The sequence below is a fragment of the Chionomys nivalis genome, chromosome 20 (assembly GCF_950005125.1).
Source record: "Chionomys nivalis chromosome 20, mChiNiv1.1, whole genome shotgun sequence".
Classification (NCBI taxonomy): Eukaryota; Metazoa; Chordata; class Mammalia; order Rodentia; family Cricetidae; genus Chionomys; species Chionomys nivalis.
In genome coordinates this window covers 35,434,875-35,449,786 of record NC_080105.1, presented here as the reverse complement: position 1 = coordinate 35,449,786, position 14,912 = coordinate 35,434,875, and the positions used below count along the sequence as shown (strand labels likewise).

The 14,912-nt window shown below is 46.2% G+C and overlaps 1 protein-coding gene across 4 annotated transcripts in view; it reads right to left on the bottom strand.

Moving 5' to 3' along the window:
* Window positions 1-14,912, bottom strand: part of Mtus1 (microtubule associated scaffold protein 1) — a 130,669-nt gene that overhangs the window by 2,636 nt on the left and 113,121 nt on the right. For all 4 annotated transcript variants that reach the window (XM_057752410.1, XM_057752411.1, XM_057752412.1 and 1 more), the window contains 6 exons: window positions 8,802-9,016; window positions 7,672-7,777; window positions 6,589-6,662; window positions 6,387-6,482; window positions 4,396-4,512; window positions 616-713 (listed from right to left, as the gene is read on the bottom strand). In XM_057752410.1, the coding sequence (XP_057608393.1) occupies window positions 616-713; window positions 4,396-4,512; window positions 6,387-6,482; window positions 6,589-6,662; window positions 7,672-7,777; window positions 8,802-9,016 (706 nt within the window). The remainder of the gene's footprint in view (window positions 1-615; window positions 714-4,395; window positions 4,513-6,386; window positions 6,483-6,588; window positions 6,663-7,671; window positions 7,778-8,801; window positions 9,017-14,912) is intronic.

Below are 14,912 nucleotides of genomic sequence, written 5' to 3'. Positions count from 1 at the left end.
GACCATGTAGCATCCAAGCCAAATAGTAGCTCTTCCTGTTTAAATATGAAGGTGCAAGAAGCGTACTTGGGGAGAATAAACAGGATCTAGGCCAGGGTCGTAGATTTTTTTAAAAGCCAAGAAACCCAAATACTATAGGAAGGCCAACAGCTGGTGGTAGAGGGACTGCCTATCATGTGTGAGGCCCCTGGCTCAGGTCTGTGCCCTAAAAAAGGAAAATGAAACACCCAAATACCAGAAGTGTAAAGCCTGGCCCAAATAAATCCCCTTAGTAATAATGGGCAGCTCTATCTTTTGGGCAACTTCCCACTAGGCAGTGGGGTGCTTGCACAAGGCTTTGGCTCATTGGGGGCCTATCTTAGCTCAGGGGCTGTTTTCTGTTCACATCTGTGATCGCTCCTTCCCTGAAAGCCTTATTATGTTGAGTGAGCTCCAGGTCAGGGTGAAGGTCTAGGCCACTTTGGTAGAAGCATGAACTGCTACTTTCAGAAGGAAATTGGTGCCTGCCGCTCTGCTTCGCTCAGTGTCTGGGAGGTAGCCTGGGAGGAGCATGTCCAGAAGGGAGCAGCAGATGTTCAGAGATGAGAGAAGGAAAACAGACTTTTGTAGCTTTACCTGGAAATGGCCATGTGTTTGTCCATCCGCGCTTTCAGTTCCTCGTTCTCCTGCTGGAATCGCTTCAGTTTGTCGACCAGTGCCGTGTTGTTGTCCACCTTGGTGTAAACAAATGGTTATAGTCACAAGCAAGCGAATAAATAGCTACTCGCAGCGATTGAGTGGGGGGAACTGTATCTGCACACTCATGCAATGCAGCAAGGCTCTGTAGCACATCAGGGAGAGTCACGATAGAAAACCTCGCTGCACGGGTCAAGGGACACATTGTCCTGCTGGTCTCCCCAGCCTCCGCACTCTCAAACTGATCAGGTGAGAGATTAAAGCATAAGACCCACAAAGACATGAATCACTGACCATGGCGGCGAGCTGATTCCCTTCCAACTCCTGTCCTAAATTATGGTTTATGACTTGTTTGAGAGGTGACATCACAGCTCACAATTAACTTGGGGCCAGAATTAACCCCAGCTCCCCGCTATGGCTCATCTGCTTGGATTACAGGGTCTGTCTAGGTGGAACTCTTATTTTTAAGACACGCTCATGTCCAGAAAATGCTCACGACAAGCCAGTCAGATGAAGTAACTTTCTAGAAAAACATCTACAGAATAAAAACAGGAGGAGCTAGGGGGAGAAACACCTTTGAAATGCATAGAATAAAGCCTTCAAATAAAACCCCAAACCGGGGTAACTTGGAATTAAAAACAGTGGCAGTTGACCTGAAAATACTATTCTACCAATGTTTTGTGTTATAGAGGTAAAAGCTCGACCTTTGATGTCACAAAGCTAAGGACTGCAGGGCTGGCTCTCAGAGCAAAGCTTGCTTTCTTAGGCAATGTCCTCATGGTAAGTGTGATGGTTAGTTTGCCACCTGACACCACCTGGAAACATCTGGGAAGAAAGCCTGGATGAAGGGTAGTCTCCATCAGGCTGGCCTGTGGGCATGCGGCTAGGGGGTCAGCTTGATTGCCTAAATGTGGGCAGCACTGTCTGGTAGTGGCTGAGACCCCAGGACATGGGAGAAAGTGCTTGCTTGCCCCTCACTCTCGCTGAGATTTTTATCTACCCTCTTGCTGCTGCTGATTCTGTCTCTGATATCAGAGTCAGCTTCTTCAGGCTTCCAGCGTGGACTCATGATCAGGGGCTCTCCAGGATCCTGTTGGCCTTTGGCACCAGCGTGGAACAACAGCGGCACCCGGACTTGTGGGTTGAACAAGGCTCTCGGGCAGCTACTCTGAGCTTATTATGTAAGCCAGTCTAGCAAATCCTCCTTTAACGTATATCCTGTCAGCTCTGTTCCTTTAGAGGAAGAGCCTACTAGACTAAGTGTTCAAACTTCGTTAAAGGCCCGGAACTCCTAAGTGTACCATGTGGCAGTGGCTCTGGGTGTACCCGTTGTCATAGCAACCTATCCTCCTGTGTTATGAACAGCAGTGTAAGGCTGACTGATACTGTTACGATGCCTCTTAGTCGGCACATAAAACAGAAATATCGTGGCTCACTAGAAATTAAAACATGTTTATACTTTTAAAACAGTTTATCAGCAGAGATCTGATAAGTTCAGGAGCGTGAATGGAAGATGTAACAACTTATTAACAGGGTCTCGTGAGTCATCACTGCCTGCCTGCTGAGCGGGTGTTGAGGATGACCTTTGCCAAGGCGGCTACGTGTACTGGGTGGGGCTTATTAACAACCAGGAGTTTCTTGCATTCCTGACCAGAAAAAAAAAAGCCACTTCCTGTACTTCTGGTGCCTCTGAGATGGGCAGAGGATGAAGAGTCCCAGCTTTCCTTGTCTGCTACCATTTTGACCCCTTCATGATAGATGGGCTGTGTGCTCTCGAGCTAGAACTGGGCTGGACTTAAAATGTCATTCTGGAGACCACATCAGTGGCTTGGGAGACGTTACACTTCATGGTAGGTGGAGGGCAGCCGTGAGCCTTGCCAAATCATGATGATCAGAACTGAAGCTGAGAGACCACTCTCGTTCTGTTCTTAGGGAACAGTGGTTGAGTTGTTCTAGGCCTGGTCTATAGCCCATGTTGGTGTCATTCACTGAAGCAGCTGAATCGTGGGGCCACCCTGTGCCTGCACTCAAATCAACTACAGTGAGCCCTCACCTGCGCACCTCTGTCCAGGGACTGTGGGGTTGACAGAACATTCCGGATGGGAAGGTGGTTGCTACCTGTGCTGCCATGCTTGCCTCCATGGGGGTGAATGCCCACAAAGAGAAACACCCCCAATCATCTCTGTGAAGCCACCTATTCCAAGGGCTCCAGAACCCACTGGCCTGCCAAGCATCAGTGTGGGAGTGAGCCCCCTTGTGAGCTTACAGTCCTAGATGAGCCCCAAGTTGACCACAGTAATGAGCCAATCAGCCCCAAACAGCAATGACTAACCAACCTGATCAGACAGTAGGTTTTAAAAGAAATCGGCTGCACAGTGAATGCAGGGCATCTAAGAAACACTTGTGTCTGACTGATAAACATGGATTGCTCCACCCACCCCTCACCCTCTGGCCACTACAGATGCTTCCTATAAAAATTATTAGCACATATTCACTGTACACAGTAATCAGGCTTCATAATGTTGTTTTTGTTCAAGTGACTCGTGTACTTTGACCATATTTAGTCTCCGTTACGCATTCCTTTCTCCCCTTGCTAGTCCTCATTCTCTTCCAGTGTGGTCCCCCTAGTCTCATCATCTAGACTCCACAGATGAGAGAAAACAGGGTTTGTTTTTCTGGGTCTGGCTTATTTCACTTAACTTGATCATCTCCAATTCCATCAATTATGTCTGCAAATGACATAATTTCATTCTTCATCATGGCCAAACAAAATGCTATTGTGGATGTTAAAAAAAAAAAAGCCTTCCCCCCACTATTACCACATTTCCTGACAAGGTGAAGGAGGTGCCTATAAGCTAATTTAAGCCTTACCTCCTTCAAAAAAGTAGCAAATTATCTCTAGGAAATAAAACACCAAACTAAGCCAAACCCCCAAACTCCAAACAAAAGCCAAACAGGTAAGGGTGAGCACCAGGCTCGCCATTGTCCAGACTGGTCTAGGTTTAAAGGAGGCACCCACAACTAGGAGGAGGCAAGAGAGGAAGCACTGGGTGGGTGGCTGGCTGACAGCTGGGAGCAAAAGACATCAAGAGCCAGGGTCACTTAAGCTGTTCTGACAAACCCTGCCAGTTTGGTTCACGTCCTGGCTGGCACACCCAAGGCTGACAGTACACATAGGACACACTCCTCAAACACAGTTGTGAAGGCTCAAATTCTGATCATGTTTTTCAACAATGCTTGCTGTTTTCCAATTGGGCTAATCTTACCAACACTTTTTTTTTTTTTAACCATTTTCTAATTCTTTTAAAAGATAAGATTATTTGATATGTCCACCTGTCCCTCCTGTTCAGAGTGGGTGGTGCATGAAAATATTGGTTTTAGAGTAATTCAAAATTTTCATTAGGCCAAGTTAAGATTTTGGGCTATTGAAATATGAGCCAGGTTTGTTTGCTACAGTTTTTCCCAAAGTAAATGTGGCTTTATATGTATTCCATAAAAAATAAGTATTCTAGAAAGCTGTGCTGAATCAGCCTCTAATAGACCTGGACAAGAAAATAGCCTCTCTGACCCTTTGTGTGTTTTCCAAACACCATGAAGTACAAGTTAGCCCAGATCCATAGCTCTAGCGCCATGGGCTCCGAGTCCCTAGCTCCTAGGTAACACCTTGCCCCACCCCCCTACTTGGGAGGCGCTCAGTCCTCCATCCTGGGGGAGACATACCAGCTTTTCCATCTTCATCAGCTTCATGTCCTGCTGATGTAGCTTCTCATTCTTGATCTCTAACACGGCTTTCAGGCTTTCGAGTTCTTGTTCCAGATACATGACCTGAGGGTTTTTCTGGAGAAAACACACCAAGATAATTCACTTATGCCATACGTTACACAGTCCAGCTTCTTGTTAGAATCTCTGATTAGACTTAAAAGGAAGTCAGTCACTTACTACACGCTTGTCACTTTTTTTTTTCTAACACAGGCAGGGTCATGCTATGAAACCTAGACTGACTTGGAATTTACAGCAATCCTCCTGCCTCGGTTTCCCATTGCTGGGATTACAAGCATACACTGCCATAGCCAGATAAATGTATGTTTCTTTGCGTTTTTGTCTTTTCTGAGACAAGGTCTCAGTCTATAGCCCAGGCTGGCCTAGGATTCACACAGCCTAGTCTGGTCTTGAATTTGTGGCCATCCCCAGTGGCAGAATTAAAGGGATGAGTCACGATGCCTGGCTTAACTTCTTCTAGCAGTTTCAAAGAAATAAAGAGTTCAAATCAATTGGACCTCAAAGATTTTCGTCATAATACTGACATTTTTTCTTAGTTGCTTAATCGGGATATAGATACTGCCTTCATCAAATCTCCTATTAGAAACAAGAAAACCATTGCTTAAAACATAAAAACAAAACTCTGGATAGAGATGGGGCCCTTTCTAGTCCTAAACTGGAGTCTGGAGGGGAAAAAAGGCAACAATTTTCTCTAAGCAAAGTCAATCTCTGAGGAGAAACACAGGAGAAGACTCTGGAAAATAACATACAGTGTTATGATATGTCCCGAGCCCTTGGGCTTTCCTCGTAGTTATGTTGGCATGACCATGTCTCTAGGGCAGTTGTAACCTACTACAGAGCATACACAGTCTCCCAAAGGGACACTCGTGGTACCACCAGTATGGGGCATCCACCACACACTACTGATTGAAATTCAACTGAACATCTGACAATTCGATACAAATCATCTATATCCAACTATTGGCCAGATGTTAAATCAAAGTTTCTCAGGCAGGACTCAGGGATTCAGATGATCAAAACGACCTCCTGGGGCAGTTGCTCTTTTCTGGAGGAATCCTGGTGCCAAATCAGAGACTTGCATGTACTTTATCCCGTTCTTTACTTCACAAAAGGGGAAAATGTGTTCTGTGGGTAAACAACCTGTGTTGTGAAGGCTGGGAGAGGTGCCAGACCCAGAGGGGTCAAAACAGAGACCACACAAGTATCTTCAGTTCCAGGTTCTTCAAAAGCAAAATCCCATGGGGGTCCTTTTAAATAGGACTTTGGGAGACACCTAGATAAATCTCCTTATATTCATTTGAGAAAAGTAATTTCCTGTCAACTTCTAAAAGTTACTTTATTCTATGCGTATGAGTGCTTGCCTACGTGTATACACGTATGAGCTGACAACATCAGGCTAAGGGGAGATAATTACGAACGACTATGTATCATATGGCTCTCTGGAATGCAAGCAAATCCATGGAAACAGAGAGCAGAAGGGTGGTTTACTCAGGGCAGGAGTCCTTTGGGGAACAGAGAATTACAGTTGACGAGTTCAGGTCTCTCTCAGGGAGATAAAAACATTCTGGAATTAGGTACCAGTCATCAATACCACACAATGTCATCGATATGCTATAATACTAAAGTTTATGAGTGTGTAATCATAATAAGGTAGGCTCTTTTTTATATACCAAAAAAATTTCTAGTTTTGGATTTTTCTCAGTTTCCCATAGGTAGTTGCTCAGACCTCTGGGTCTGAATCTGTGTATCATTTGGGGGTTGTAAAAAAAAAAAAAATCAGTGAGCAAAATTCTTTTGTACAATTAAAACACAGCTATCATGAAGAAGACTCTAAACCACAATTACATCTCTATCCACTAAAGAATTAATTGACTCGAATTGGCAACTGAGCAGAATAAAATCCAGTAGCAACAGGGGAATACACAACTCACAGAGTTCGCCTTCTCTCTGGATATTCGCTTCTGTTCCTCGGATTTCAGCTTTTCATTCAAAGCATTGTTTTCACTCTTCAGATCATTGATTTGTTTCTAAGACACAAACAGTAACATGTGAAGCATCAGACACCAGATAAGGATCAGAGGTGCACAGAGGCGTAGTCCACACCATCTGACAGCACCGGGAGGGACCACTCACCTCTAGAGATTCCTGCTTCTCGTTAAGTAGATTCTCAAGCGACTTCTTTTCCATTTCATGGCTTCTCTTGATTTCTGGAAAGAGGGGGCTTAGTTTTAATGTTTTTTTTTTTTTTTTAATAAATCACAGCCTGATGCATACAGACGTGGAAGCTGATAAAGTACAAACTACATTCCTTTCCATTCATTAAGATGTGATTCTATAAATTAAGCCACGTCTTCTTAGAATAGCCTTACTAGATAGGGCAGAGATTTTGGGTTCAATGACCAGAAACTGATGCTTACCAGAGGCTAAGCATACCTTCAGAACTCTCAGAATGAAGGGTAGCATCTCAAAAGACGGGTTTACGATTTCTGGTCTGGGGGTCCCTGCCTTCTTTAGAGTTTGTTCTTACAGAAGAAAACAGAAATCTAAAACTAAGCCCATTTCTAGCAGGGAAAAGACAATGTTTACTAAATGTGCCAGTCACGTTTGTCTCCCACGGTCTGATTCCACACAGCTCACTGTCTTAGAAGTCCCTCCCTAAAGGTCGCACAGCCAGTTCAATCATACATCCCCGCTACTCTGTGAGCTGCAGTGGCTCATGATAAGACAGCCATGGCACAGCTGACCCGTCCTGAAAAAAAAGGGGGAGGGGGCGGGGATGGCTTCTCATTCCTTCCTTTTGACTTCAAGCTTTCCAATGATGGTGAGGTCACAACAGCATCTCTTGTCCTTGTCCAAATGCCCCCTGTACTGCACCACAGCCATGGCGTGCAAGACTCCTCAAGCCTGGATTCTTGTCAGCACCATGCTGGCCACTGACACCTTAACCTTCCCAGGACCTAGAGTAACAGCTGCCTCTGTCCACCAGCACAAAAAGGCCTTTAGAGTCTTTGGAAGTTGATCCTGTTTACTGAAGGCCTGGCATCTCTAACCATTATTCGCACCCTTAAGGGAACAGGGCACAAAGAAAACCAAGGGGCCTGCCAAGCGAATGCCACAGGGTATTCTGTGCATGCGACAGCTAGGAATCCCTTCCGTTTCAGTGACTAGGACGCATTTCCATTACATCGCCACTGAAGTGGCCAAAAGCACCCTTGCCTGAAAGGGAGGTCTCGTAGGTTTTCTTCAGCAACTCCACTTTCTCCGAGTGGCTAGCCTCGATTTCCAGCTTCGTGGTTTCATGGGCAGCGTTTAAGTTGTCAAACTGTAAGGAATAGAACGGTAATTTACCAACGGGAACAGGAGTGCTAAGCTGAGCACACTAGGGATTTCATTCCCGTCAGCACGCCTATCTAATGGGTTTCTAGCACATGTGTGGAGCAGCCCACTCTGGGCTTGGCCCTCCTGCAGCTCCGCTGCATCCTCGCCGGGGAGGAAGATGGTCCAAGCTCTGCAGGGTTCACTGACGGTAAAAGCTGAGTCCTGCAGAAGCAGTGAAGCTGTACCTCACAGGTCCGCCTCAGCCCCATGCCTTTCACATTGCCCACTCTGCCTGGCAAACTGTGGGAATTGTGCATATAACTAAGTAAAAAGCTAACTAAATAGGGAACAGAAAATTCAGTTTATGATAGTAATGAGGAAATGGCTTATTAAAAAGGCATTAAAAAAAAAGTACAAACAAGTGGCTTAGTAGCCAAATACCAACAAGATCCTCCCAAGGGGACTGTTTGGGGGATATTTCTATACCTTCTTTTAAAAGATTTTTTTTTTTGGTACTTCTAGGGATCAGCCAGAGCCTTGGAAATGCTTCCAAGCTCTCGCTGCATCTCTGAGCGCTGGTCTCCATTTATGTTTTATTTTGAGGCAGTCTTACTAAATTGCCCCAACCACTCCAGGTAGCTAGCTGGTGGGATTACATAATTTTTTTTCATACCGTGGACTAAAGCCAGGGAGTCATTACTTCTGTATCATCGAGGTCATATTTTTCTATTTCCAGTCTTTACTTCCAGCCAGGGACTAAGTTACCCATGTTGAACTTTGAAGTTTCTCTGCAGCCAAAGCAGGCCTTGATCAGTCTGCTTCAGCTTTCCGAGTGTTGGGGTTATAGGTACGTACCGCTGTGCCTGGCTACTTCCCCCTTCTTTTAACTCAACATCGTTTCATCATAAAAATCCCAGAAGCTTTCCCCCAGCTAAACCAAAAGGCAAGGTATAACTCATTAAGGATGTAGACAGCATCCGAAACTCCAGCAGACAGCCTCGCCCAGAGCAGCCCAGTGGGGCACGGACCTGCTCCTGCAGCTGGGTTTTATACTTTTCTGCCTCCTCGATGTAGATGTTCTGAAGCTTCTCGCACTCCGCCGTGTAGAATTCCTTCAGCCGGTTCTCCAGTTCTGTCCGGTCCGTCTGGTGTTGCTGGTTTAGTTTCTGGACAAATCCTTCATATGCTGTTTGTAAGTCATTCCTGGCCTTTTCTAGCTTCTCACAGGTGCTTGAAGCTGCGACTAAAGAGGACGTAAAAAGAGAGAAAGGGCCTTTAAATTTGCTCAGTGTCTGAAACACACATTTACACACCATTACACAAACACGCTACTACTTCACTTATCCTGTGACCAGCGCTGTAGTTCAAATAAGAAATGTCCATCAAAGGCCCACATGCTAAAGGCCTGCAGTGCCACTGGCAGGCGATGGCCTTAGGTCACTGGGGCACACCTCTGCATGGAACACCAGGATGCTGTCCCCCTTTCTCACTTTCATTTCCCAGGCACGAGGCAAATGGTTTCCTCAACAGTGTGCTCCCCCTGTTGCCATGATGGCAGAAAGAAATGGCGTCAAAATACCTCCAAAACTATGAACCAAGATAAATCTTTTCTCTCTGTAACTTCACACACGAGTAATGCGTTTTGATTATTGCCGCCATTCTCTCCCACCTCGGAGAGCCCCCTTCTTCCGCACAGTGCCTGTCTTTTTCCTGGGCTTATGTCACCGAACATGCTGCCCTCGGGGTGTGTGCTGCATGCCGGCAGTCCCAGCATCCAGGAGGCTCAAGCAGCAAGATCTTTGAGTTTGACACCAGCCTGGGCTACATAGCAAGGCTATCTCAAAACAACGAGCAAACAACGAGCAGACAAAAATCACAATAAAAGCAATGCACAAAGCAGTAAAGTTGGAGGGACGAGCCAAAATGAGGGATGAAAACCAGATGGCAGGGGCATCCCAGAAAACATTCGGGATTAAATACTGTAAGGCTCTTTTTCTTTAAAAGGGTTTAATAAAAGATAATGAATGGCTTTCTTAATTGCTAATAAATACCCTCTTCACACATTTTTATTGACATGTTTATCAAGGAAGCAAACGAGATTCAAGATGTCCAATGTTACTCTAACTATTACACCCAATACTAGTTTCTGCCAGTTGACCTCCCAACATGTAGACATAAGAAGGATGGACGCCTTCCCATGAGGTCCCTTGTGTGTCTCAAATTAGCCCTTTATATGGAAAAAAAAAAACCTATAAAAATTGCTTCATAGCCAATCGATGAGGAGATCAGTTTCTAGTGAGGGAAGTCCCGTTTTTACAATCTCACACATCAGCAAATAACAAGCCAAGATGGCCGAGCTCATCCAAAAACTCACACCAGACACAAGCATCTTGTACACAAGCGTCTAGAACGGAGCATCCCGGCACACACAGTACACAGCATCTCCGTGGACCCTACCCCTCTCAAGCAGCCTGCATCTACTGTGGATGCACAGGGCTTTTAAACGCTACCCCTGCCAGTTTCCTGCATCTGCTTATACTCAGACTACTGTGAGCTTGAAGACATAATTGCATTATGTCGGTGTTTAACATCAAATAGGATATGCAGAAATCCCCTCCCATTAACCACTGGATAAGGCTGTGTTTGCTTTGTTTAAACACATGGAAACCAGTAGCCCAAACAGTACGCAGCTTTTGCTGGCTCGTGTGAGCTCCATGAAGAGGGAACAGATTGGGCGAGGGAGGGGGACCGGAAAGAGAAAGCGAGAGATTGGATGGGTGAGTGGGTGGCTTACTGCTGTTACTTCCAACAAGCAAAGGGCAGGACAGGCCCCAGAAGGTGACATCAGCCTGCAGCTGTGCAGGGACCTTCTGCTGTTTACAGTGCTGTGTGCAACAGCTGGGCTACACTTCACACTCGCAAACGGCTTTAGTTCGGACCGACGGCCCGGGCTCTGAAGGAAGCAGTATTTGGCGGAGAGACTCCTGAATTCTTTTTTAGAAGGATGCACATGTAAACATTGTGTTAAGAGCTCTCCGGGTGCTCGCTGTCGTCTGCTGGGACATACTACACGTGTGCGGTGGGGGAATGAGGACTGTGCCCCACATTTTAGGCTACAGTACTTTCCCTGGTTTCTCACAGAACGGAAAGGTTATAGGACCACCCGGTGCTAGCTCCTGCCCATCCTCAGTCTGCCTTCTTCTTGCTTCTTTGCCAGAAGTCCACTGCTTTCAGTTCATCTGACAACTAATAAGGCTTAAACAAAAGCAGAGAAGGCCATCCCTGATTAAGAATAAGTGACCGTGGAATTTCCCCATGCTGCCAGGAATAACTGTTTTAAAGAAGTTACTACATGAATAGAAAATCCACCCCTCACTTCAACCCCCCACCCAGTTCCCAGACAGGGTCTCACAGGAGCTCTGGCTGTCCTCAAACTCACAGAGATCTGCCTGTCCCTGCTTCTGAAGTGCTGGGATTAAAGGCATGTGCCACCACACTTGGCTTAGAAATCTACCGCATAGGTCCTTGTTTGCAAACATCCCATTGGCTGAGTTTTAAAAGCTGTGCATGATTAAGCACACACAGAAGAGATACTTGATGTACTCTTGTAAGGACAAATGCTTGCGAGCTTTAAAAGCTAACCGCAGCAATCTAACTTAAGAAAATTAGCCAGATCAGGACATATTGGTGTATCCCTTTAATCTCCAGCACTTCTAAGTCAGAGGCACATGGGTCTACATGAGCTAAACCACAGCATGGTCTGTATAGTAAGTTCCAGAACAGCCAGAACTACAGAGTGAGACCCTGTCATTCATATATGTATGATGGACACATGATATCCTGTCATTAGGGAAGCTATGGTAGGAGAAGAGGGAGTTCAAGATCAACCTGGGATAAACGAGGAGTTCAAAGCCCACCTAGGCTCTACAACAAGAGTCTCTCCCTGCAAAACCATGGGCTACAGATGTGGCTGAGAGTGAAGTATGTTTATAGCATGCAAAATTGCCTGGATTCAATCCTTAACATCATAAAGAAAAAAGAAAAATAAAGCTTTTAGACTCAAAAAAGAAAGGCATAGACTCATTTCCAAAGTTATCTCTAAAGTCTAAATCCATGTTAAAGACAGAAGTTGGCACTTTTACTCAGAGATGCATGAGCCCCGAGACAAGGTCAAGGCCAAAGCAGGAAAACCGGGGAGCCCCACCCCACCATGCCATGGCCATCGAGATCACAGCTATTTTGAGTAAGGAAAAGTCACTGCCCAAGAAGAAACCATCATTTGGATGCCATCTAGGGAAAAGCCCCACTGTACGGTCAAGTCTGACCTTGGGAAAGCAGAATCATACTTATCTGAGGCCCTTTGTCAGTTACCCCTAGCAGAGAGGAAGTGAAGCCCTATGTAATTAGTTCCCAGGGATTTTTGTAATGGGGGTGGGGGGCAGTTGAGCTATTATTTCCATTCCATAGAGACAGATTTCCCTTTGCTGACTGATGAATGTTGTTATGGAAGAAAACATTACCCAGCCAGGGTCTGAAAAATGTCAGTGTTCTTGGAAATGACACAGAGTTGATATATCGGTAGCATGCTTCACAGGGGACAGCTAGGGGACATCTAGCAGTATTTTCAACGCTTGCGAACACAAGCACCTCCATAGAACAAAGCCAGAGTACTGGTTCCAATCTCGGCACTCCAGTTGCCTACCGTGAGATTGGCAAAGGTGGCTTACATTTCTTCACCTCTAATCCAGACAACCCTGGTACTTTCCCTATGGAATTGAATGTAAGTGTCTGGCCCGGTGCTCAACCATTTAAATGTGTGTTATGTTACTGTTGAGATTACCAGAGGACTCAGACCTAAGTAGAGATTCCTTAGAGACATGCTTGAAGTTCAAAACAAAATATAATGGTTATTGAGCTTGAACTTCAGCACCCACCACCTCCCACACACTACACACTACACACACATGTACATTTAAACAACATGATTTGTTTAGGCTTAAAAATGATAAATATGAAGCTGAGTGGTGGTGGTGCATGCCTTTAATCCCAGCACTCAGGAGGCAGAAGCAGGAGGACCCCTGTGAATTGAAGCCAGCCTGGTCTACAGAGTTCCAGGACAGTCAGGGATGTTACACGAAGATCCTGTCTCAAAAACAGAACAAAACATACAGAGAGACAGAAGCATGGTCCTGGAGACTCCTCCTGAAACCGGCCTGCTATTATTGTTCTTTATATTCTGTACAACAAGCTTCCCTGGCTTTCAGGAGATTTGTGTTTCTTCTATAAACAGACCTAAAACACAATAAAGGAGGCAAGGGAACGTGTGGGAGGCGCGGTTCACATAGAAAGCAAGGCAGAGTTTGTACCATGTAAGAGATAGTGACAGAAAGAGCCAAACGGGAAAACGGAGGACTCCATTCTCCAACTGTGTACTCACTTTCCTGAGATGCTTCTGGGGAGCCAGTTGTGTGCAGAACCCCTTTGGGGTTCCCCTCTTTTGCATTACTTATGAAGGAAATGGGGGGTGCTTGTGTCCAACTTGCCTTGTCTGCCTTGGGTCCTCAGTCTCTTTCTCTGGCCACTGGGGAATCAGCCACCTGCTCCCAGTTCTGGCTCTTTTAAATGCACACAACTGTTAACTTTCTGTATGTCATCCAGAACCACAGGTGGACTCTTCCCCCATGATTATTGCATAATATTACCCTATGAAGTCCTCTCACGATACACTTCCAGAGAAAGTGTGGGCCTAATGTGTTTTAAAAACAAAGGTGTCCCTGAAAAAAACTAACCAAGAAAAGGCGGGGGGGGGGGGGGGGGGCGCTCAGATTGTGTGACCATAGGCATTTCAGACTTTCTAAACCTTCGTTCTGCTGGCCTCAAAGTTTAAAGATGTTAAAGGCAGACGTGGAGTCGTTGTATGCTGCACAGCGAGTCTACAGACAGGATAGCGGGGCGTGAGCGCATGAGTGATGGTGGATTGCGTGGGGTGGTCACCCAATGCCAAGACCTCCACATTTTGTCTCTCTAAAGGCAGCTTCCACAGAGCCAAGTTAACCTGGGAGACCCATGGTAGACAAGGGTTTCCTCTAAATTTTAAAACTAGCTGTTTAAAACTAGCTGCAAATGGCTTTCTGATTGCTCTTGTGCTTGATGCCTGCAAATCTATGTGAACAGTTTCAAAATTTCCCACAAATCATAACTTTTGGGTCATTGACTTTATATAAAACTATTTGCACAAGGGAGAGAAGACCCCCCCCCCCAATCCCCTGTGGTGGAGGAAGAGCAGGCCCTGCACCCTGCCTGGGCAGCACACTAGAGCTGAGCCCATTGGTGGAGTCACAGGGGGACTAGCTCTGAAGGCGTCAGAGCAGGAGAGTTGGCCCTGCCTCCCCATGTTCCCTACAGCAATCAGGAGAGCAGGCCCCACACCCTCCCTAGGAAAGCAGAACTGCCCCTGGTGGGGTGAGTGCCAGTGAGCCAGACCCAGGGGCCTAAGAGCAGGAGAACTGACCCAGCTCCTCACTGTAGGCCGCATTGGGTGAGCTAGCTGAGGCAGTGCTGGAGAGCTCACCCGGGGAGTGACGGTGACGGAAACATGGTGGGCTGACCAACCCAGCTACCACCCAGGCCCAGAACCTGGGCTATGAGTTGATCCACCCCAACATTCACCTCATCTACCAACTGCTGCAGCTCGTGAAGGGGGCAAACCTACAGATCCAGAGCTGCAGGGTCTCCACAACACAGGGTAATGGCAGAATATTCAAGGAGTTCCAGTGAGAGCTCATTATTGATCGTACAGCAGAAACCAGAGGCCTCGAGCCAGACCAATGACTCATGGCAACGAACACTTACTTGCAAGTAAAGATATGTGGACTAAAGGGTAAACGGTGTGACTCACTGGGCCACGCTTCCTTGTCAAGATGATGATTCTCCTTTCTCATTTGCTTTGTTTGGTTTTCAGTTTTTCCTTTAAATTTTGTTTTGGGGAGGGAGGTTGCAAGGGCAGAAGGTGGACGCGAGGGGACAGGTAGGTGAGTGGGACTGGGGCACATGATGCGACATCCACAAAGGATCAACTAAAACAAAACACTTGTCTGCACCATCAAATCGACTTCCCCATCAATAATACCACACTACCA